The sequence below is a fragment of the Alexandromys fortis genome, unplaced genomic scaffold (genome assembly GCF_014885135.2).
Source record: "Alexandromys fortis isolate MF-2015 unplaced genomic scaffold, M_Fortis_MF-2015_v1.1 scaffold_27, whole genome shotgun sequence".
NCBI classification, from domain to species: domain Eukaryota; kingdom Metazoa; phylum Chordata; class Mammalia; order Rodentia; family Cricetidae; genus Alexandromys; species Alexandromys fortis.
The window spans coordinates 2,443,046-2,466,481 of NW_026067952.1; the positions used below are offsets into that span (position 1 = coordinate 2,443,046).

The 23,436-nt window shown below is 52.6% G+C and overlaps 1 protein-coding gene across 1 annotated transcript in view; it reads left to right on the plus strand.

The window, feature by feature from the left end:
• Positions 1-1,041: 1,041 nt before the first annotated feature.
• Positions 1,042-23,436, plus strand: part of Slc13a3 (solute carrier family 13 member 3) — a 58,254-nt gene continuing 35,859 nt past the window's right edge. The window contains exons 1-3 of the mRNA XM_050151260.1: positions 1,042-1,196; positions 21,461-21,726; positions 23,020-23,180. Of these exons, the coding sequence (XP_050007217.1) occupies positions 1,086-1,196; positions 21,461-21,726; positions 23,020-23,180 (538 nt within the window). The 5' untranslated portion in view covers positions 1,042-1,085. The remainder of the gene's footprint in view (positions 1,197-21,460; positions 21,727-23,019; positions 23,181-23,436) is intronic.

Consider the following 23,436-nt stretch of genomic DNA (forward strand, 5'->3'; position numbering starts at 1 on the left):
ACTGGTAATGATGATGCCTATAGACTATAAACTGTATATTCAATGCTGTTCAATACCCCCCCCCCAAAAAAACCCACAAAAATGACAAAAAGCAAGAAACTTCCCAACAAGGCCCTTTCTCGACAGAAGCCCAGAGCCCAGCATTGAGGACAAGGCACCCAGCGACAGTAGCCACTGGGGAAACATGTCACACTACTAAGGAGGTGTGGGGACCTGCTCAGTGAAGAGCGCAGAGTCAGGCCTCACGCCTTTTGCATTGCATGTGCAAGGCCCTGGTCCCTTCCCGGCACCTCGGGAACCGGTAGAGTCCCAATGATCTGAAGCTGCACACACAGCATTCCCCTAGAAGCGGCCCCAGGAGCTGCTGGCGGGATGTAAAGTGCAGAGTTGGAGGAAAGATTCCCCATTTTCTTAAAATAGTAGAGGCTGGATCTTAAGCTGACCCAGCAGCTGCCCTTCTGGGGCTCTGACGGATAACTACACTACACTCAATGCGTAACCCGCGGTGTTGGCAAGCTTCCATAATGCCAACACTCAGAAAGTGGAGGCAGGAGGATGGGAGTTAAAGGTCATCCTCAGCCACATAGGGAGATAGAGGCCAGCCTGGGCTAAATGAGAGCCTGTCTCAAAATCACACAACCATCAGTCTGGAGCAGCTGCCACTGCAAAGGGAAGACTCCCACCCACAGGTGACTGTGCCCTTTGCACGAAGCACTATCTCATTTAAACTCCCCACCGACCTCCAAGTCTGGAAGAGGCTGCAAGCCCGGTCACTCGAGGCCATTTGTGGGTCACAGCAGCGTGGTCTGTCCCGTAGGGTCTGAACTGGGGTGACAGTGCTGAGGCCTTCAGCCCCACCTGGTCTTCGCCCCATTTCCCACCTGAGTTCAGAGCGCCTAGCGTGGGGCGGGTCTGCGGGGTGGGGGCTCTGGGGCCCCTTCCCTGCTCCTTGTCCCCCGACTCTTTGCCGCCCAGGAGGCGCGGCCGGGGCGGTTCCGTGTGGCTCCTCCCCGCCCCTCGGGGTTTTAGGTCCCTGCCCGCCGCTGAGGGGCAGTCGGGCCGCCCGGTCTCCGGCGATCGCGCGGATGGCGGCGCTGGCGGCGCTGGCCAAGAAGGTGTGGAGCGCACGGCGCCTGCTGGTGCTGGTGCTGGTGCCGCTGGCTCTGCTGCCGGTGCTCTTCGCCCTGCCGCCCAAGGTACGGTGGCCCCGGGCCGAGACCCTCCCCGCTTGAGCCTGCCTCCCACTAAGAACTCCTTTCCTTGCCTTTCTGGACGCTCCGACTCTTCCCCACTTCTAAAGGAATTCTAGATTTTGAGTTCTAACCGCTTGCTTGCTGCTACTGGGGCATCTCCCTTCACAGTGACAAATGTGTGACCGGCCGCCAGTCACTTAACCTCTCTGAACTTTGGTTTGCTTACCTCTGTCTAAAAAGGGGATGCGATAACGCAACACGGTGAATTTGAAGGAGTCAGTGTACGTCGGTGTCTTAGAACTAGCCCGGTATGTAGTAAGCGCCTAATGCGTGCCAGCTGCTTTTGCTCTGTACCAAGTTGCTCAATGGTGGGAGACCAACACCTTCCTGAGCGCTTCCTAGGGAAGACACCACCTGACCTGTGTCACCTCTGAAAAGTCTCTACAGAGGCCCAGCTCAAGCTAGGACAGCTAAGGCTGGAGACAGCAACACTCTCAGAGTGCCTTCGAGTGAGGACCCGAGTGCCGAGAACCCAGGGAGGGCTGGGGTGAGCTCAGGGCTCACACCAGTTCCTAGGGGCTCCGGCACCAGTACCCAGAGGGTGCGAGATCCCATCACACTTAGCCTATTCTAGAAGATTCTTGGCTACGTCAATAAATTAGTCAATGTTCACAAAATAAAGGATAGCTTAAGGTGTCATTTAAAATATGACACCCAAGAGTAAGCAGCTGGGCCCCAGCAGCAACCTGCAGAAGGCCTCCATCATGCCTGACAAGAAACGGTGTCTCTAGATTATTGTTCTAGCGAGTTCTTTGGTGCTCACTTCTCCAGCCTATCAGACCCTGTTGACTTTGAAGAGAGCAAATAAATAACCGTAGAAGGAGTATGTCACCCTTGCCAAGACCAACGGGGCCCTGGGCGAATCGCTGGCCTGGGGGCTCCCCAGCCTCCTTCCTTCTCTGGCTCTCACTTTTCTTAGCTTTAAAATGGGATGATCAGAGGCTGGTAGAGGCTGGTGCAACTGGCTTGGGAAAAGGTGGAAGGTCAAGCTGGGATGCTGGTCCTAGGGGCCAGCAGAGGTCTGGATAAAGGCGGTCGCCATATAGGAGCAGTATTCCTGAATGGTCCCATGGTTGCTGTGTGCCCTGCCCCAGAGGCGAAACTGTAAACCCAGGAGCGGGTCCACCAGCACGGGTCTCTGAGGAGGTCTCACCAAGAGAAAGGGCATTCCTACCCTGGCTTTAAGTGAGTGGGACAGCCACAGCCGCCTGACCTTGTGTTGGATTTGTGGACAGCAGGGAGTATGGCAGGCTGGGCAGCCTGATGAGAAAGGGTCTCGGGCCAGGCTCTGCAGCCGTCTCCTGTACTGTCCACTCAACCAAGGAGGTGACTGGATTTGCCTTCATCCTTGACAAGCAGGGACGTGAAAACTCAGCAAGGCTGGTAACCTGCCGCAATCTCAAACTTAGTGAAAACATCATGATATATATCTTTATATGTATTTATACATGTATATTTGGTAACTCAATGGTGGGTTCTCAAGCATTCGTAGATGACACCATGTGGCAGTGTGAGAAGGTGGTGTTGTGCACCCTGTACTGATACCTTAGTTATCAAACAAAGACCTTGGTGGGACTCCCTGGTGAGAACTCTTGATGTGACCCTAGATGTCACTGCCTCTTAGTGACTGACAGGCAGGTCCTCCTCTTGGGAGGCAAATGGGTCAGTTTGGGTAAGAAGGCTTGGCCCTTGTGCACTCAGAATGGTTTAGATAGTTCTCCTCAAGTTCCTGGCTGGTGGGAGCTGGCCTGTTCTATTCTTTGTGTGACATAAAATGTGATTCCATGGAGGGTTTTTATTGCTCATTCTGGGTTTGTAGCTTGTAGGCCGTGTGGATATGATCTCTCTAAGTCTGGTGGGCCAGTCTGAAAATGCTAATTGCAACTCGGAGCATCTGTAGTGTCTGCCCCCTTTCCCTTGTCATCAGATGGCCTCCTGGAAGCCTCTGAGCCCAAGGCAAGCCAAGGTCACCATGTAGGTGGCATTGGAAATGCTTGAGTGTGGCAGAGAAGGGAAGAAACTCGGAGGGCCTGGGCATCTGCCATCTGGTGTGTCGTGGAATAGCAGCACTTGCCCCAGTTCAGCCCTGGTTTCAACCTCTGTGATGCCTCTGGGCCACGTTTCTGATGTGTCAGGGTCACTGATCCAGATGGAACTGGTTCACTGTGGGAAGCTGGGGTCAGGAACAGAGAAGCTCCTGGCACTATGTCTTATACTAGGATGTAAGGTCTGACCTGAGAGGAATGGAGCGAGCCAAGTTGAGGCCTAGAATTCCCAGCACCTTGAGGCTCTTTTTCCATGACCCCTAGCAACTTCGGAAGCCAAGAGTCTGCCATGTTTTCCACCAATGGCTGTCTCAGGAGGTGGAAGTGTACAAGTAGCCCCGGATAGCTAGTGAGTGTGACCGGGACCATTATAACCTGCTTTGTGATCAACGCCAGCCCATCTGCTTGACAGCCTGTCTTCCAGAGGGAAGAAAGTTGCTTCTTTCCTTCTGATCCCCACAAGGCTCAGACAGCTGCTGACCCTCTGGCCACTGTGACTGCTGCACCGGGGGGTGATGCTGAGGATGCTCTGAGGAAGGGTGGCTGAGATGTTCCAGGCGGGACAGCTACAGAATGTTGTACAGACGGGGCACTGAGCAAGCTGCAATCGAGGCTACATTGAGCCTTGGGGCACAGCTGGATCCCCCTGGGGAACACCCTTCCACACACACACACTTTAAAATCTGCCTATCATAGGTGTCTCTGGAGAGGCTTGACCTGGGGTGGTCATCTATTTAGGGGGTGGTAGTTCATCTGCAAGTTCAGAGATACCCTTTCTTATGATTGGCTTATTCTTAATACCAGTGGGTGGCCATGGAAGGCTTTTCCTTCCCCGTTTGTGGGATTTGAAATCAGGACTGGATTCTCATCCCACAGACCCTGGCAAGTCCCTAGCTCCTCTGAGCCTCCCTTTCAACATGGCCACTTATCCTCTGGGCCCCTCCGAGAGACTCTGTTTCAAGGAGGTGGCTAGCCTTCCTGAGGATGACACCTAAGGTTGTCCTCTAGTCTCTAGGTGAGCACCTGCTTATACATGAACACATACACACATGCACACAGACACACACAGATACACACACACATGCACACAGGCACACATACACAAAGACACACACCACGTTGAATCCCAGGAAGCTAGGAACAGGGTCTGACTTTACCTCCAGCTGTAAATACCACCACAGCAGTCACCGGTCCTGCACAGCTTTATTTACTTGATCGTGTTCCTCTTGTTTACTTATTAGAGGAACACAGTCCCACACTGCTCCCCACCCCTTTCCAGAAGACTTAAACACACCTACTTACAGAGGAGCCTTTGTGTAGGGTCCGTGTATGAAAATCCAAGATTGTGATGACTGAATGAACAGAGACAGCAACACGCATGCAGACTCCAGGGCCTGGTGATGCTGGCCACACGGTGCTTCCCCAAAGCCCAGGACCTGACAGGCAGGGTTCATACTTAAGGTATCAAATCGTTAGCAAAGATGGCAGGATGGAAGCCCAGACTCGGTTTCAGAGGTGACAGGAGGGAAGGAAGAGGAGGCACAGGGACAGCCTGCTGCCTTCTGTGTCCCATCTAGTCTTCTGTGCTGACCTTTTGTACTTCATCCGGCGGACTCGGCATGAGCTCCTGCCCCGCTGGGCGACTGTGAGGGTGTTTGGGGGCCCTGGCTGCTCACTGTCCCCCTATGAAAACTCAGGGACCACCCACGTGATGGTTGGTGGCTCTTAAGTTCAGGAAGTTTCTGAACAATGGTCACCAAAGATGGTGGGGCCCAAAGCCCTTGTGTGACGTGTAAGAGAGGGACTTCACAGAGGTGACCCACTGAAGGGAAGACCCTTCCTGTTATCTAGGTGAACCGTTATCACATGAGTTATATAGGAAGGACCAGGTGGTATTGGAGGTGGAAGGTGCCGTGATGACCTCAGAACTGGCTCTCACCCCAGGGTCTTTGCACCTGTTCCCCTCTATCTGAACCACTGCTTCCTGAGGAGCCTTAGAGGTGGACACCTCACTTCACCCACCTTGCTTGCCTCCTCCAAGGCCTTCACCACCCCCACCTGCAAGTCCCATCTAAAAGAGAAAACAAAAGATCTGCACACCTTGCTCTGTTCTCTGCCCCTTCCCCTCACCACCTTGATCGTTAGATGTATCTAGCGGCATGCTGTCTACAATCCCCCGGACAGGGTTCCCTGTCCCCGTCACCGCGGTGTCTTCAGTCCAGCATGGGGTGCGACGTGTAGTAGACACTCGGCAAATACGTGTTGCATAAGAGAGCAAAGGAATGCTGGTCACCAGCCAAGCCCTCGCGGTACACTTCTCACAAATCCTGTGACCCTGGAGGAGCCCCTGAGTTCCTGTGGTCCTCCCTGCCCGCCCCTGCAGACCCTGGGGCCCGGCTCTGGGAGTGCTGGCTCATGGCTGCCGTAGGGTGCTTCCCAGGTGGAGCCAAAGCGTTGTTTGTCCCCATGGTGCCGGGGTGGCAGGGACGAACGAAGAAGCTTTTACCTTGGGTCATCTGTCCCATCGATTGTTCCTGGCCTGGACGGAGTAGGAACAGGATGGAGGAGGGCAGGACAATCCTGGGAGAGGCAGGGAAGAGGGCCTCCGACTGCCCCACACTTCAGGGCACCTTGACCCTGGAGCGTAGGAACTGACAGAAGTCACACTGGCCAAGCACCTACTCTGAGTCTGGCTGAGAGCCTACTATGTGTGTGGCACATTGTATTCAATGGAACCGATCCTATGACATCAGAAAAGGCAGCCTCCAGGACTCCAGGCAGTAGAGCAGCAGGAACTTTAGCAGAGGTCTTGAGTCACTTCCGGGCCCTGCCCTACACGGGGCTGTCGTCTACCTGCCACCTCCTCTCATGGTGCCAGGATTTATCAGTGAGCTCCTAGACACAGGGGGGCTGTCATGGAGGAAGAAGTGTGTCACACTCCTGAGTGCCTAGAAACAGGAGCAGGCCACCATGCCACCAAGGGAAACTGGGATGCCCAGGGCCTGCAGGAGACAAAGAGAGGGAGGGAGAGAGGGAGGGAGAGAGGGAGGGAGGAGACTCTTCTATAGGAATGAAAGTTGAGGTAGGGCTGAGGCTGGGCTACAGATCAAGGCTGCCCACTGGGAGGGTCTCAGTGGGCTCTGGGACACAGGGTTGTCCCCAGATAGTGTCTGGCCCTGGACTGATCTGGGGAGGTGAAGAGCAGCCTGGAGCGTGAGTCCCTCTGAGCAGGCAGCTGGAGGGTGAGCTCTGCAGTGGTTCCTCTGCCACTGGTATGAGCAATGCTGCAGACTTCTTAGCTCCAGGAATCCGTGCACCTTGGGTGGTGCGGCCCCTCCTAGTGTCAGACCACCGGGAGTAGAAAAAACGGGCGTAGAAACTCTCTACTGCCCTCGCTTCTTTACCTACTATTATCCATCCAGACACTGGTGAGCCTGCCGGTTCTTCACACCTGCCCAGCTGTGCCTGCCTCAGGGCTTTTGCTCTTTCTTTGTCCTGGAACTCTCCTGAGCCAATCTGTGCAGCAGGATGCCTCTGGTTATTGAGGTCTTAGGCCCAAGGACATCACTTCCAGGGAGTCCTCCTAGATGACCACTTTGAAAGATCTTGACCCACTCACCCCGCAGCCCCTGCAAAGCTACTCCACTTCATTGTCTGCATGGAGTCGTGTACAGGTCCCTGGCTTTGTTCAGTGTTCTCTCGCCCTGGACTGCGGGCAGCAGCAGAGCAAAGCCCCATCTGCTATGGTTCCCTGTGGGTCCCTACGGTCTAGGACATTGCCTGACACATGGAGGGCATTTGGCAACAGCAGAGTGGTCAAGCTTGGGTTTAAACACAGGTCCTGGTTTCAGAGTGTGTACGCCTCCTAAAACCTCTGCCCACATCTGGCTTGTGGCACACTTGAACTGAAAACAACAGCCTCTGCTTCTTCAGCTGGGAGATTGAGGTCAGGGGACAGAGGGAAGCAGGCCTGGGCTCCCCAGTGGGGAACCCCAGAGCATCCTAGGAGTCCTCCCAGCTAGGTGGTCAGCCTCCCATCGCTTGTGGGCATCCCTAGCTCCGGGCCCCAGCCGTAGTCCTCTGAGGCCCAGCCAGCTTTCCACTTCTCCATACTTCTGCCAGGTGTGTAAACAGGTCCGCGTGGTTCCTGGTGGTGCAGCAGGGGGCTAGATCGAGTGTCCTGACCCGGCCCCACAGGACGGTGCTCTCTGCACTGATGAACCAAGGGTTCTGATACCCCAGACCCTGAAGACACAGTCAGCATGCCAGTGCCATGCCGCTGCCTCCAGTGCAGGTGCACCAGGGACTTGGAAAGAGACACGTGACCACACAGCCTCCTGGCAAGTTGTTTCCCTCCCCAGCTCCCCAGCTCCCCAGCCTCAACTTTCTCCCCTGCAGAGTGGCTCAGTAAAACCCACTTGCCAGGAAAACAAAAATGTTTGGTGCCAACAGGTGCCTAATAAAGGCTGGCTGCCGCTGCCTGCAAGACGAGGGGACCAGTGTCTATGCTCTGTCTCTGAAACCCACACTAGGTGTGGCAGCAACCCGAAGGATGAAGACACTGGAGAAGGGCTTTCCAGGATAGCATGCCTCTGCCACCCAGCCCAGTGGGGACTCACAGTTTCCCAGAGATACCTTAATTTGTGGGCTGGGCTGAGAGGGCCCTCGGTATTCTGAGGGGGAAATGCTGGAACCCAACCCAGGAGGCTGCAGGGAGGGACCTCTCCCCATTTGCCAGAAGTCCTTGAAGAACCACAGTTCAAGATTCATGTGCCAGCTCAGGGATGTTCAGGGCATCTCGGTGTGTGTGTGTGTGTGTGTGTGTGTGTGTGTGTGTGTGTGTGAAGCAACCATGGTATAGAATAGTTCAAGGACTACTTTGAGATAGTCCCTTGCCCCAGTCACAACGGCTTTTATCAAGAAGCATGATGACAGGGGACTGGAGAGACGCCTCAGTGGTTAAGAGCACTCACTACTATGGCAGAGATAAATAAGTATTATACTACTAAAAAAATCTGACAGAAATATTGGAGAGGATGTCGAGAAAGAGGAACCCTTACTTACTGCTGGTGGACATACAAATTCATAGGACCATCATGGAAACTTGCTTGGAGGGTCCTCAGAACATATTAAATAGTACTAACATGAGCCAGCTATTCTGCTCCTGGGATATACCCAGAAAACCCCACGTCCTGTCTCCTGTCATTTGCATTTTGCTGATTCAGGGATATTGAACCCTTTCAAAATTAGAGATTGGCTATTTGTGTTTCTCTTCCTTCCTTCCTTCCTTCCTTCCTTCCTTCCTTCCTTCCCTCCTTCCTTCCTTCCTTCCTTCCCTTCTTCCCTCCCTCCCTCCCTCCCTCCCTCCCTCCCTCCCTCCCCTCCTTCCTTCCCTCCCTCCCTCCCTCCCTCCCTCCCTCCCTCCCTCCCTCCCTCCCTCCCTCCCTCCCTCCCTCCCTCCCTCCCTCCCTTCCTTCCCTCCTTCGCTCTCTCCCTCCCTCCCTCCCTCCCTCCCTCCGTCCCTCCCTCCTTCCTCCCTCCCTCCCTTCCTTCTCCCTTCCCTCCTTCCTCTTGGGAAGCTGCCTATTCTTTTCATTTGCCCATTTGCTGATGGATTTATTGCCTTGACTTTTAATTTCTGAGATTCTTCGTAAGTTCTGCTCTTAGCCCCTGTCTGAAGCAGATCTGGAAAAGCCTGCTGCCCATCCTGTGAACCTCCCATGCCAACTGTTAACTCTGCTGGCTGTTTCCTTCTCCATGAGCTGACTTTATCTCCACAGAGTTCCAGCTGTTGGTACTTGGGCTGGTTCCCAGGCCGTAGGAATTCTGGTCAGGCAGTTCTTGCCGACCCTGCTGCCTTGAGGCATCTTCCCTGGCTGCTGTCTAGGATGTTCAGTGCTTTGGATTTTAAGGTCTCTCATCTCTCTCATGCTGATTTTTGGGCAGGGTGAAAGCTGGACTCAAGTGTTTGTCTTCTGCAGGTGGATTCCCAGTTCTGTCAGTACCAGTTGAACAAGCTCTCCTTTTCCCAATGTACCTTTTTGCCTCCTTTGTCAAAACCTAGGTGGCTTTGTCAGTTTATTTCCAGGTTCCCAATTCTGTTCCAGTCGACCTGTCTGCTCCTCCGCAACACCAGGCTGTCTTTGTCACTATAGCTCTATAGTATAATTTGAGGTCATGTATGGTGACCCTTCCAACTATGTTTTCACTACTTAGGTTTGCTTGGGCTATCTGTGATCCCATATGAATTTCTGGGTTGTTTTTTTTTTTCTAGATCGGTGAGGTGTGGCATCAGAATTTTGATAGGTATTGCATTAAACCCACACATTAATTTTGGTAGGGTAGCCATCTCCACAATATTAAGTCTGCCAGTCCAGGAGCGTGGGTGGTCTTCCCATCAGTAAGTATCTTCTGTGATTTCTGTTTTTAAAACAGACTTGAAATTTTCATTGTGAGGTCTTTCTCTTCTGTGGTTAACTGTATTCACAGGTACTTAATTTTGGGGGAATCTATTTTGAACGGGATATTTTTTTCCTAGTTTCTTTCTTGGAGAGTACAGGAGAGAATAAGGTACGGGGGTCTGGCCCTGCCTAAACTGCACGTGACACAGGAAGCGTTTCTCCCCCAGCCTTGCCAACAGCTGCCCCTGGTTGCCTCAGTGCCACATGTCAGCTGCAAGGACACCTGTGCCAGGCACTGACCTACAGATTCCTTTTTGAGGCTCCCCCTCTGCCTTGATTTACAGAAGTTCAGGGTGAATGAGGCACCAGGGTCACTGTCTTCCTGGAGAAAGGTGGAAGGGAACAATGAGGTCACTCTCCTTAGAGGATGTACCACACATGCCACACCTCAAGCTACGCTTCAGCTGTGCATTGGCTCCCTCACTCATCACAGCCACTCTGTTCAGAATCGGGTGAACTGAGGCATGGGGCAAGTTCAGCAACTCCCCTGTCCACAGATACCGTTAACACAAGTTGAAACCATGGCTGAACCCGGATGGTCTGCACCCCGGGCCTCAAACCTCTGCAGTAGGTTCGGGTGCCTGTGTGCAGGGCTGGGTGTCAGTGTCTTTGACTCCTCACGCTGGATGCTTCTGGCAGAGGGAATGAAAGGGTAACCCCGGAAGAAAGGGTTCTGTGTGTGCCTCCACCTCCTCCCTGGGCAGCTCAGCTCGGAGGGTCAACAGAGCTGGGCGCAGGTTCCTTCTTCCTGAAAGGAGAGACTGAGGTGAGGAGGGCCAGACGCACACTCAGGATTCATGGCTGAGAGGTATGCCTGGGTCATCCTGTTACACAAGAGATGGTGGGCCTCTACTATTCTCCCCGGACCTTACCACCACATGGTGCAAGCCCCAGAAGTCATCGACAGATGGGTAGCGACTCAGGAGCCCACCATGCCTGTCTCCTCTTGAGTGCCCTGCTCAGTGCCCTGCCCAGCTGCTTCTGGTTACACACTGGGCAAGAAAGGGTTATAGGGGGCAGAGAAAGCTTCCCTCTCATGGCCCCTCACCCCAGCTCTCCATAATCAACAGTTTTCAGGAGAGAAAGGGAGAGAGAGAGAGAGAGAGAGAGAGAGAGAGAGAGAGAGAGAGAGAGAGAATAGGCAGGGTGCAGCTGGGTGTTGGAAGGTGGAACAAGATTATCTTTCATTATCTCCGCCACCTCAAGGAAGGCACCATCTAGATCTCAGAAGCCCAGAAGACAGAGGGCTTGGGCCTGGAGATGACCAGAGCCAGGAGAGCCAGGATGACCCTGCTTCCCAGCCCTTACCTTCCCATGACCCTCTGAGGCTAGGCAGTACCACGGCTTGCTGATCCCACTGTGGCCCAACTTTCCTAATGGCAAAGTTAGACATCTAGAGAGGCCAAAGAACACGTGTGAGACAGGGCTGCTTCCCCAGGGCACCTGGCAGGTGCTAGGGCCACCCTGCACTCATCAGATGATATCACCGACTCAGGCATAGAGAGGCTCAACATTATACAGTTGGCTAAAAAGCCAGGCCTTAAACCCAGTGGGCAAGCCTAAATTCCCTTCCCCACCTCTGGCTCGACTACCTATGTCCATTCCAATCTCCATAAAAATCTGTCTTCTGGTGAGCCCCAGACACTTTCAGAGTCCCCTCTTAACATGTAATTGACCCATAATTCCCCTGGACAGCCTTCTTCAATGTTCCCACCCTGTCCAGCACAAACTCCCCTTTCACCGCACCTCCCAGCGCAGCTGAGCAGCGCAGCAGCCGTCTCGAGCTGGCCTGGAGCCGCACCTCCAGGTGTTAGATAAGGAACACTGGTGGGCTGCTGCCCTCTCCAAGCCTCAACTTGCCCTTCAGCACAATGGGCCCGTCCTTCCAGGAGTCACCCAGTGGAACTGAGACTCCAGAACCGCAGGCTGGAGTTGGTGCAGCTCAGCTACTTGATCAAGCTGCCGAGGCTGAGACAGTCACCCTGAGGGTGCTTCTGGCCCAGTCCTCCCCACCTCAGGCTCACCTTCTAGCAAGAAGGAACCTATAGACAGCTCTACCCACCCTCCAAGGGTAGGCAGGAAGTGGAGGAGCACATAGAACCTTTCCCGCAGAAGGTCTTCTGCTGTGTACTGAGCAGGGGCCTGCCCACCACGAGCTGGTGCAGCCTGAAGAATCACCTCCAGGCTGGATATGGACTCCAGAAGCAGGTGGGACAGTGACTTGGGCTAGTCTTGTTCTTCCCCTTCCTGGCTCTTTGAATTTGGGAAAGATATTCAGATTCTCTGTGCTGTGGTTTCCGCCTGCTGAAAAGCAGTTGGCAGGAATGTGGGGGAGACCAGTTTGTGTATCTGAGAAACTGAGGAGCAACACCCATCAGGGGTGCTTGGGCAGCTCTTTGCAGTACTGAGGACTAGCATGGAGCATTGATATTTGCATTATGGTAAGCCGGTGACTGGTGGCTTTAACGGGACATGGGGCTCATCCAGGAACCCTTTTGGCCTCTCTTCACTTCTTAGAGCCCCCGTTCTTTCCCTCTAAGCTGGAACAGGGATCATGTGTGTTAGTGGGCTGCCTGTGCAGAGAAAAATCTCAGTGGCCACTCTCTTGTCCTTCTTATCTTTGGCTCAAAGAGCCCTGGAGAGGGAGGATCTGTGAACTGTAGAGGCTCCCTGTCAAAAGGAACTGGAGGGTCCCAGGGCCAGGCCTAGAAGCACAGGACCAATTTCCTGGGTAGATCAATGGCAGATCACTGAGATGGGGCAAGTGACCCCATGCCAGGAGGCCATGGACACAAGGTGATAAGGCATCTAACCCATGAAGCATCTGGGCTGGGCTAAGATCCCTTTTTGAGTAGAAGCCAGGCGCATGCTCACTGGCCTCCGTTTCCTCACCACGCTCACCTCTGCACAGATGCAAGGCACTCTGGACCCGTCTGTTATGCAGCCTTGCACCCAGTACTAGGCACACAGGTGCCTCGGATTCATGTGCTCAATACAAAGTCAAAGGAAGCATTCTTTTGCTTTTGAGACAGGGTCTCAGGTAGGCCAGGCTAGCCTTGAACTCCTCAGGTAGCTGAGGATGACCTTGAACATCTAGGCTTTCTACCTTCAACCCCCTGGGACCCTGGTCACAGACGGGAACAACCTCGATGGGATTTGAAGCTCATCCCACCAGGGATGGACTCTCCCCAAGTCCATCCCCAGAGAAGGTCGACCTTAGCATGGGCTGCTAAGGGTGGGAGGCCTCTCCTGGACTCCACGTTTAGAGTTTGATGAGATTGTGGGACAGTTGGGGAAACTGAGGCACAGCCAGGGTAGGAGCTGCTCAAGGTCATACAGTGAGTCAGCTTCTTTTTCCAGAGGAACACAGTCTGCTGAGGGTTGAGTCAGGTTGCGGGGACTCCTGATCTGGGCCCATTCCTGACTGGTGCCTGCCCGCCTGGTGTTTTGTGAATGATTAGTGAGGGCTTAGGCAGCCAGAGAGTGCGAGCTGCCTCAGGACCACTTTTAATGAATGGCTCCAGAAGCTTGAACTTGTCAGGACATTTACTAATGAGTCCAGGGGTCAGCACTGCGCTGAGCGGGGACAGGGGGCAACATTCCCGCCTCCCACCAGCTCTCCAGTCCCTGCTCTCTTCCCTGTGGATGGGTGGGGACAGGGGCAGCATTGCCCTCCCCAGTGCCTCCTTTCTCCCCTGTTGAGAACCCAGAGGGGCTTAGTTGCTTTCCATGAGACAGACAGGGGAACCCGAGAGTCAGACTTACAGGTTTCTGGTACTCTGAGAGCAGCCTTCTGTAAATCTCTGACACACAGGGAGGCTCCGAAGGGATAAACACTAGCCCCAGAGCTCTTGAAGTCTGGGAGCTGTGGTACAGAGTCTGCACCTAGGACTGGGTGACGCCTCCTGGCCTTGTCTCCGGGTCTCCGAGGCCTTCGCGGGTCCCTCATTTACTAGTGAAGGCCTCTGACTAGGCTGCTTCTTGGCTTGGCGGAGCACGTTTCTGTTGGGCTCTTGTTTGTGTTGTTAGGCCTATGGGCCACCGACCAGTGGTCTGTGCTCCAAACACTCGTCTCTTCAGCGTCTGTGTCTAAATGACATTACAGAAAAGACCTGGAGTCCCTTGCGGAAGTCAGGAGCAAAGTCTGAGGCCTGCCTCCTGTTGTTTGGCTTTGTTTGAGACAGGAGTCTTATAGTGTAGCCTAGGCTGGCCGCAGGCTCTCAATCCTCCTGCTTCAGCCTTCAGAGTGTTAGGCCTCCAGGTAGGGCAAATATAATGTAAAAAGCACGTAATGTGCACAAAATGACAGCCACCTGCGGGGGAGTGGCCTCGCACTTGTAGCATGAGGATGGAGAACCCTCACCATAGCTGTGCTAAGACGTTGAAATTCTCATGAAAAGAGTTGTGATAGAGGCAGGATTCGAACCCAGGCACCATGGCACTGGACACCACTTCTTAAGCCGCAGGTTCCTACGGGTCCAGGTTTTTGCCTCCCTCTTGGTTCCTTATCTTCTTCTGCGCCCCCCCCCAGGTCCCAAACCTGCTTTGTGGGGGACTACCTGTCTTCCAGATGCCAACCCCTGTATGGTGGTAATAAGATGCCATTGTTCCCATGCTATCTGTGAAGCATGGCTCAGTGAAGGAGGTGGCTTGGCCAAAATCGCACACTACGACCTGAGCCCCTAAGCCTGACACTTCCAGCCCTGCTTGGCTGTTTCCCTCACAATGTTTGGGGTCTAACAGTGGTTGCACGTTCCTGGGGCCTACATGAGCCCCAAGGGAGGAGCAGGTAGCACTGTGGGCAGCCGGTTTCCTTCCTTATCCCCTAAGGGTCACCTGACTCTCTACTACCATCCTGGTCGCCGCCCACTCGCACCCTGACAGAGGTTCCAGGGAAGCTGGCGAGGGGAAGGGATGCTAGAGCAGATTTGGGGTTCTTTGAGCCCCTACTCTTGGCTATTTCCTTCTCTTTCCCTCACAGGCAGAGGGGCCAGCCTGGAGCAAGGGGGGAAAGTCACCTGGGCTGCCTGGAAATCATTCCCCAGCTCAAAAATTAACTTTCTGACACGGCATTTTCTCCCCATCCCCCTGCATGCTTTGTGTAAAGACTTTAATCCCTGTGGCGAGGTCCGACCTAAGAGCTGAAACGGGACCTACTTTGGCGGAGGAATTACAATGTTTCCTGTGAGAAGGCAGGGCTCCAGTCAGAGTGTCAGGGTAGCCCTGGTGTGACTTTGGCTGATCAAGGGGCAACCAGCTGCCAACTCTGCCCTTGCTCCTATCCAGACTAGGACAAAAGTGAGCCCAGGGCACCCCACAGAGCAGGTTGGGGGAGGGGCTCCTCGTAGTCTGGGGAAAGTACACAATCTGTGCTCTAGGACCCAGTGGTGCATGCCTGGGAGTCCTAGCTCTCAGGAAGTAGAAGGAGTGGGGGCGGCTAGGAGTTCAAGGCCAACAATGGCTATGTACTAAGTTTGGGGCCAGCCTGGGCTACACAAGACTCTTGACTCAAAAACTCAACTGATCTACCAAGTAAGGTTCAGAGTAAAGGTCTGTCCTGGGGCTTAGGTCGGGATAAAAGTGGCAGCTCTGGCTGCCTGACCCCCTCCGCAGGGCCTGTCACTCAGCCTCACTTCAAGGGCCTCTCTCTAGAGAGTTTATCTTCACTCATGTATTGTGGGCTCTTGGTGGGATTATCTAGGCTAAGCCTCTTCTCACTAGCTGTAGTTGATAGCTGGTCCACAGCCCATAATCTCTCCTCCCTCTAGCCCCAAGCTCCGTGAGGACAGGGCTTTTGCTCACCTCCATGCTCAGGTCTGTAGATACCAGCTACAGGGATGAAGAAACGGTACAAACCAAGCAACGTGGGCTTGCGGGCAGGGCAAGGCGGGGTAAGTGGTGGGCTCTGCATGGGTCAGTCTTGCTTTTCTGACAGCACTCTGGGTGAAGAAAGAACATGCTTCACAGGGGGAACGCCCCACTGGAGGGGAGCTTAGAGCCACGACTGGGCTTCAGTGTCTCTAAGGGCCATGGGGAGGGGTGGGAGTAAAGTGAGGCTCAGGCTCCTAGGGACAGAAAGTACTGCTCCCTCTCTCTTCCTGCTTCAGTCATCCCGAGTGCTGGGATAACAGCTATCTGTGTATCACCGTGCCCAGCCTGAAATGGTTTAGATTGGTGCCCACAGACACCTCCGGTATTGAGTAGATACGCTGAGGGAGTGCTCACACCTTCAATCTTGAAGGTGATACCAACATGTGGATGGACTATGAGGGACCCCAGGACCCTGTGCTAAAATGGTCTGCTCTGTCTTAAAATCCCCAACTTACAGATGTAAAAGCTGAGACCTGGAAAGGCTGGGGAAATTTTCAGGACCACGGAGAGCACACAGGGCGCTCACAGGTCAGTATCCTGGCCACCAGTGGAATAGTAGGCTAAGGGGGAAAACATGGCAGTCACGATTTCATTGCACCCCAGAGCAGATCGGTTGCACTTCTGCCTCTAGGCCTCCTGTTTCATGAACTCAGATCAACCACATGACCACACATCTGCCAACCACATCTGTGAAGTGCTGGCTTCCCCCTTCACTCCTCAAGGCAGGTTGCAGTAGCAGCTGCAGTTCCTTTGAATTTTCTTAGAGGTCATTGAGGAGACACTTGTCCATCCCAGTTTCCTTTCTGGGTCGTTCTGGGTAACTCCTTTGCTTTTGGTTCTGCCCAGAGGTTCTGACTCCGGAGGGAAGTTTGCTGGAAGATCGGATGACTCAGAAACAAAACAAAGCAAGATACTGACAGTGGAGGGCCCAGAAAATGAGACCCGGAGACGATAGCCGTCTGAGAGACCAGGTGCCATAGCAAGAAAGATGTCCCAGTCCAGAGCTAGGAAGAAGTTGATATGGATGGGACCTGGGAAGTAGTCAAGCGGTCTTTAGCACAGAAGAATATTGCACGCCTGTTCAAATACAGCAGTCTCATGTCACAAACTTAAAGAAGTGAAATTTAAAATTCCAGTTTCTTGGTGGCACTAGGCACATTTCGAGTGCTCACGGGGCTCACTGGGAACCACTGAAAGTTGCACTGAGTGGAATTACCGTCCAGGGTCTGGAGGCCTGGGGTGGGGATAAGATGTTGCAGAATTCTCCAGATGTATCATCAAACACCCCGAGCCTCGATTTGCTCCTCTGCAAATTGAGAATCAGGATTCCGAGAAGTCTGCATCCCATAAGAGCCTAGGGGAATAAAAGCCTGAAAATGGGATCTGGAGAGGTGGCACATAGGTTCAGAGCACTGGCTGCTCTTCCAGAGGACCAGGGTTCAAGTTCCAGCACCCACATGGCAGCTCACAACTGTCTGTAACTTCAGCTCCAGGGGATCTGACACCCTCACACAGACATACATGCAGGCAAAACACAATTATATATAAAAAATAAACAATTTTTAAAAAAATGCCTGAAAATGCATTTTGAAATGTGTAGTTTATGAAGAATTATCTTAGAGATGAGCTCATTAAAAAAAAAACTTACTTATTCATTGCTCTATTCTAGATCTCCACAGCTAATATGTGTGCGTTGTGTATGTGTGTATGCCTGTGTGTAGATACATGGTATATGTACTTGTTAGTGTGGATTGTGTATATGAGCATTTATTTGAGACTGGTCCTAACTATGTAGTCCAGGTTGGACTTGAACGCGCCATGATCCTACAGCTGCCTCTGCCTCTCAGGTGCTAGGAATGCAGATGTGTGCCTTCCATCAGACCTGACTCTCATTTTGTGGGGTCTTCTTGCCTTTGATTTGTTTTGAATCCTTCCCTCAGTCCCTGTCTCTAACAGGCTGGCTTTATGTTGCCACTTTCTGCCTGCGCCCTGGTTTTCACCACCCTTTATTGAATGTCTATTGTTAGAGTCATTTATCAATTTATTTTCATGGTATTATTTATTGCCTTTTAAGACAGGATCCTACCAGGCTGGCCCAGAGCTTGCAGTATAGCCCAGACAGACCTAACTCAGATCCTCCTGCCTCAGCCCGCCCGGCACTGGGATTACAAACCTATGGCACCTGTCTGTGGTTTCTGTTTCTTATTTGGAGATTGGTTTGGGGGAGGCCATCCCTTCTGCTTTAGCCTTTCACAGAGGAGCATTTGCTCTGTGGCACCTGTTCTGTAGCTCAGTTCTTCCCGTGTTTGGTGCTTCCTTTCCCACCCCGTCCTCTGTCCTCTTATTTCTCACAGCGACTGTGTGAGGTGCCGCGCTGGCTGCTCACCACAGACTTGGGGCCGTTCTTTTAGAACCAAGCCTTGGAGGAGAGTGTGGGGCCAGGGACCAGAACTGTGGGTGTCCATGACTTAGCACTATGGGCTATCTCGGATCCTTTCTCATTGGTACTGCCCCTGGGGTCCTCTACTCTAGGCAGGCTGGAGCTCAATGTGAAGAATGTTACATGCTTGGGTGAGGTTTTGGCTTTTATGTCTCTTTTAGCCACAGTGCACACCAGGCTGGGCGTGAGAGCCTGCTCCTGTCATCCCAGGAGTCAAGAGGCTGAGGCAATGTGGGACACTGAGTTAGAGGGCAGCCTGGGGTATGCAGTAGTTTTGAGCCCTGTTTTTTTTCTTTACTCCAAACCCCCCAAACAACTAAACTCAGTGACCATCAGAACGCTGAGCCGTGGGTCACAATGCTGATATGACCACGGCTGTCCTCCTGCCACTCAGACAACCTGCTTCCTGTCCAGCGTCCTGGAGTCTCTGCAGCCAGCTGATCCGGACTCTGTACTGTTACGTATCTCAGGATGCTCTCTCCTCAGGTGCATTACTGGTGAAGCCTGAGGTAGCCTTTACACACGCAACAATTTACACACGTATACACACATCCACATGCATGCATTTTAAAGAAAAAAAAGCCACATATTTCCTTCCAGACATGGTGACTCAGACCTGTAATCCCAGATACTTGGGAAGCTGAGTCAGAAGGAGTGAAGTTTAAGGCCAGCCTGGCCTCTGCCATATGTCCAAGATCAACATGGACAACTAATGAAATCCTGACTTAAAATCTACAGAGGTAAAAGGAGGGCTGGAGACACAGCTCAGAGTTAGAAAGTTTCCCGGCGTGTGCAAGGCGCTAGGTTCAATCACTGGTACTCCACAAATCGAAAACCAAACCACGACAGAACAGCCCATGTTCCCATCTGCTTGCCTCAGAGCATTACAGATGGATGCTGGGTAAACAATGCTAGCCCTTGTTAGCTAGGTTTGGCTTAGACAGGCTCAGGTCCAGCTGGAGAACACGACTCCTTTTCGATTCCCACACAAAAGAAGCTTCCAGCACAGGCAGAAAGGCATCCCCTCTCCTTCCCTGTGCCAAACACCTCTTAGCCCCAGTTCAGAAAGCTGCTGCTGTCTCCTGGAAGGCTTTGTTCTTTCCGTGGTTCTTCAAAGCACCCAGAGTCAGGGTCTGAACCAAGGTGTGTCAGTGACCCACAATGCAGAGCCTAGGGCAAGGGTGATGGAATCTCACTAGGAAGCTTGGGTGATGGCATTCGATATTCTGCCTTCATCTTGCTTGAAAGACCACCAAACTTCGTGGTGGTAAAGAACGGGTCCCTGAATGTTGTTTCCCTGGGAGTCTTGGCCAAGTGTGCATCTGAAGCCAGAAGAAGCTGAATGTATCACAGCAGCAATGATGTGAACCGGGCAGGAGGATGTCTCAGTCCATTTGAACTTCTGTGACAAAGTGCCTTAACTTGGGTAGTTTATCAACAATTCAGGTTTATTGCTCACAGTCCCGAAGGCTGGAAACCTTCTGCGATTCTGATTAGCAGTCCCACAAATGTCCAAGATGGAGATGCTGGCTGACTGGGTGCCTCAGCATCAGCCTCAGAGAGGTGCCCTGCTTTAGAGTCTTCGCAGAGCTGAAGAAAGACCCCAAGGCCCCTCACAAGGGCACTGGTCCCATTTCTAAGGGTCCCACCTCTTACTATCACCGCAGTAGAGGCTGAGTGTTCGCAGAGGAAGGAGAGAGCACACGAGTTCAGATGCTAGCATCTGCCTTTTCCACACTCAGTCCCACCCTCTCTACTCCCACAGCTCAGCAAACCCAACCTTACCCCCAGGGAGGTGCTGGGAGAACATGTTACATGATCTCTCCTGGAGAAGTGGATCTGGGGGGAACAAGGCACCATGTCCAAGCAGCATGCTGGAGGGTCTGCGACTGTCCAGCAGTCTAAATGTTTTGCATAGGATCCAAGATCCAAGTGAAGGACCTTATACACTTGTCTTTGTTCCAAATGCAAAGATGTAAGATGGTCCAGGGGGAGTCACCGATGTCACCCCAGGCATCCCAGGACCCACCTTTCCCTGAGACTCATGTCAGGTGGTGCATAGAGCAGGGTGAATGGCTCGGAACAGCTCAGTGAGTGTAAGCTCTTTCATTCCATATCAAAACTGTGCTTGCATTGAGCACTCTGAGTGTCCTGTAGGGATGGCAGTTGCCATCACTCAACACCTGCAGCATCTGCCTTCCTCCATGGTGAGATTCTCTGGTTGGAGGGCATGTTCAGTAGCTCCCTCCTCCTCCCAGGAGTCAATGCTCTCAGGAGCAGTTCTCAACCAGGGATGACAAGCAACCAGTTGGGAAATGCCCCACTGTGCTATATCCCAGAGAACAGCTCGAGAAATTCTGCTGCTTAGAACCACCAAGGTTAGAGTCAGTGCAGCCCTACGAAAATTTCTTCAACAGACTTAAAATACTGAGAGATGGTCTTCTCTTTCTTTCTTTCTTTCTTTCTTTCTTTCTTTCTTTCTTTCTTCCTTCCTTCCTTCCTTCCTCCCTCCCTCCCTTTCTCTTTTCCTCCCTCCCTCCCTTCCTCTCTCCCTCCCTCCACTTATTTCTTCTGGACTCTGTGGCTTTCAAGCATGATCCTGTAGACAACATCTTTTCCTGACATCCAAAGGACGGACACACCCGCTACACCACTCTCTTAGTCAGGGTTTCTACTGCTGTGACCAAAGAGCAAGCTGGGGAGGAAAGGGTTTATTCTGCTTGTGCTCCACTTCATTGGAGGAAGTCAGGACAGGAGCTCAAGCATGGCTGGACATTGGAGGCAGGAGCTGACGCCCTGGAGGGATGCTGTTTACTGGCTTGCTTCCTTTGGCTTCTTCAGTCTGCCTTCTTATAGAACCCAGGACCATCAACCCAGGGATGGCTCCACCCACAGTGGGCTAGATCCTTCCCCATTGATCATTAATTGAGAAAATTCCTTACAGCTGGATCTCAGGGAAACATTTTCTCACCTGAGGCTCTTCATCTCTGATGACTATGAATTGTGTCACGTTGACACACAAAACCAGCCAGAACAACAACCTTTAGGGTTCCCGCCAGGACATGCTCCAGGTGTACCTGGGGGAACATTTTAAGTACTCTTTATTGGTTTCCTTCTGTCTCACTCCCCCACTGCCTTTCCAGAACTTTCTGGGATTCTGGAAAAGTCCATTGTGAACATTCTCTTCCTCTGGGTTTCCCACAGAGATCATGGGGGTGTTTTCATATACCTCCAACCGTGTCTGCTGTGCACAGAGACAGCTTTCCGATTCTATAGTTGAGCGAAATGATCTGTCCACAGAGAAGGAGCCTTGGTGTCCCCACTCCTGCCACAGCACATCTGGCCTGACCACGAGTCACTGACCATGTGTCCATCCCGTCTCCCACACAGGAAGGCCGCTGCCTGTATATCATCCTACTGATGGCAGTGTACTGGTGCACGGAGGCCCTGCCCCTGTCGGTGACGGCTCTTCTACCCATCATCCTCTTCCCCTTCATGGGCATTCTACCCTCCAGCAAGGTCTGCCCTCAGTACTTCCTCGACACCAACTTCCTCTTTCTTAGTGGCCTGATCATGGCCAGCGCCATCGAGGAATGGAACTTGCACCGGAGAATCGCCCTCAAGGTCCTCATGCTGGTTGGGGTCCAGCCTGCCAGGTAAGGCTGTGCCACAGGGTGGGCCTGTGATGGGTGGGGGGCATACAAGTTCTTCCTCTTTGACCATTGGGCCAGAAGCTGTCATTCCTCACGTTTTGGCTTACTAGTTCCTTGACAATTTGGTGGGTTCTGCACACATGCAATGTACCATTGATTTGGTGACAGTGTTCTCTATATGCTTAAAAGTCATCTAACGCCAGCCATGGTAGGGCATGCCTTTAGTCCCAGCTCTCAAAAGGTAGAAGCAGGTAGGTCTTTGTGAATTCAAGGTCAGCCTGGTCTGCATAGTGAATTCCAGGATGGCCAGGGAAACACAATGAGACCCTGTCTCAAAAGGAAGCAATAAAATAAAATACAAAGTCATTGGAGATTGTGTGGCTCCTCCGTTGTGTGCACAGGGTTTTGGAATAGTGTGAGCAGGCTCCTCAAACTGAGGCCAAGACCCTCTGTCTCCAAAAGAGAAGAGTGTTTTTACTATCTACAGGTGCAGGTATTGTTGTTTTCCCACGAATCCCTGTGGCAGTCTGCCGACTCTTCAGTCTTCGTAGAAGGCTGTTAATTGCACGATGCCTAACTCATAGGATTTAAAATAACAACCCAGGCCTGCGAGATGGTCCATCCCAAAGACATGACTTAATCTGTGACAAAGCCTCCACTTACCTCCTACTTAATTCTGTGTATTAAGTTAGCTCCTGGTGGAAAAGCCCGTGACACCTAGAATCTGCTAGTGGGGGTGGACCAAACAGAGACTGGGAACAGAAGCAGTCAGGTGGGCTTGGTGCTGGCAGTGGGTGCAGGCAGGAGTGGGAGCAGGACAAGGAGGGGGCCAGCTGGCAGATCTCGTGCCGGGTCACTTCATTCTGGAATGGTAACCATTAAGGACCAAAGGGCAAGGCAGGGTAACCCTAGGCTTTGGGCTGACTTCTTGGCCAGATCCCTTTAAGCACAAGAAACTCAGTTTTCCTTGGATCTAAAACAAGCCAAGGGTGGACAAAACAGTTCAGTGGCTAAAGGCACTTGCTGCTCCAACTTGGTGACCTGAGTTAGATCCTAGAACCCACCTACAAGTGGGAAGAGAGAACTGAGCATGTGCCGTGACACACACCCCAAAATCAAAACACCCCAGATAAGTCTGGCAGTTGCTCCCCTATCTGTTACTCATCTGCCTTCTCTGGACTCTAACTTCTTTCCTGGAAAATCAACCCTTTAGACTCCCGGGGTTCAGGAAAGTAGACCATAGTCCCTCTTGGACCCCACGTTCTAGATCCAGTCTTAACTCTTTCTACCGCCCAGGCTCATTCTGGGGATGATGGTGACCACTTCATTCCTGTCCATGTGGCTGAGCAACACAGCCTCCACTGCCATGATGCTGCCCATCGCCAATGCCATCCTCAAAAGCCTCTTCGGCCACCGCGAAGCTCGGAAGGACCTTCATCGGGATGATGAGAGCACAGGTGAGGCTGGAGGGTTGCCAGGGCGACACCACTGCTGCAGGGTGCGGGGAGATGAGCAAGGTCCACAGGCCACTGGAGAAGGCCCAGGACACAGACACGGGCTGGGCACACTCTTATGTCTTAATGGTGACAGTTCATTGAGAATCAGATATGCCAAACCATGGAACCCTGGAGTTTTAAGACTTGCATTCATTGTATACTAAGCAATGGGTTTGGCACTCTTTCTCTGTATTTGGAAGTAGGTAGGTGCTGGAGT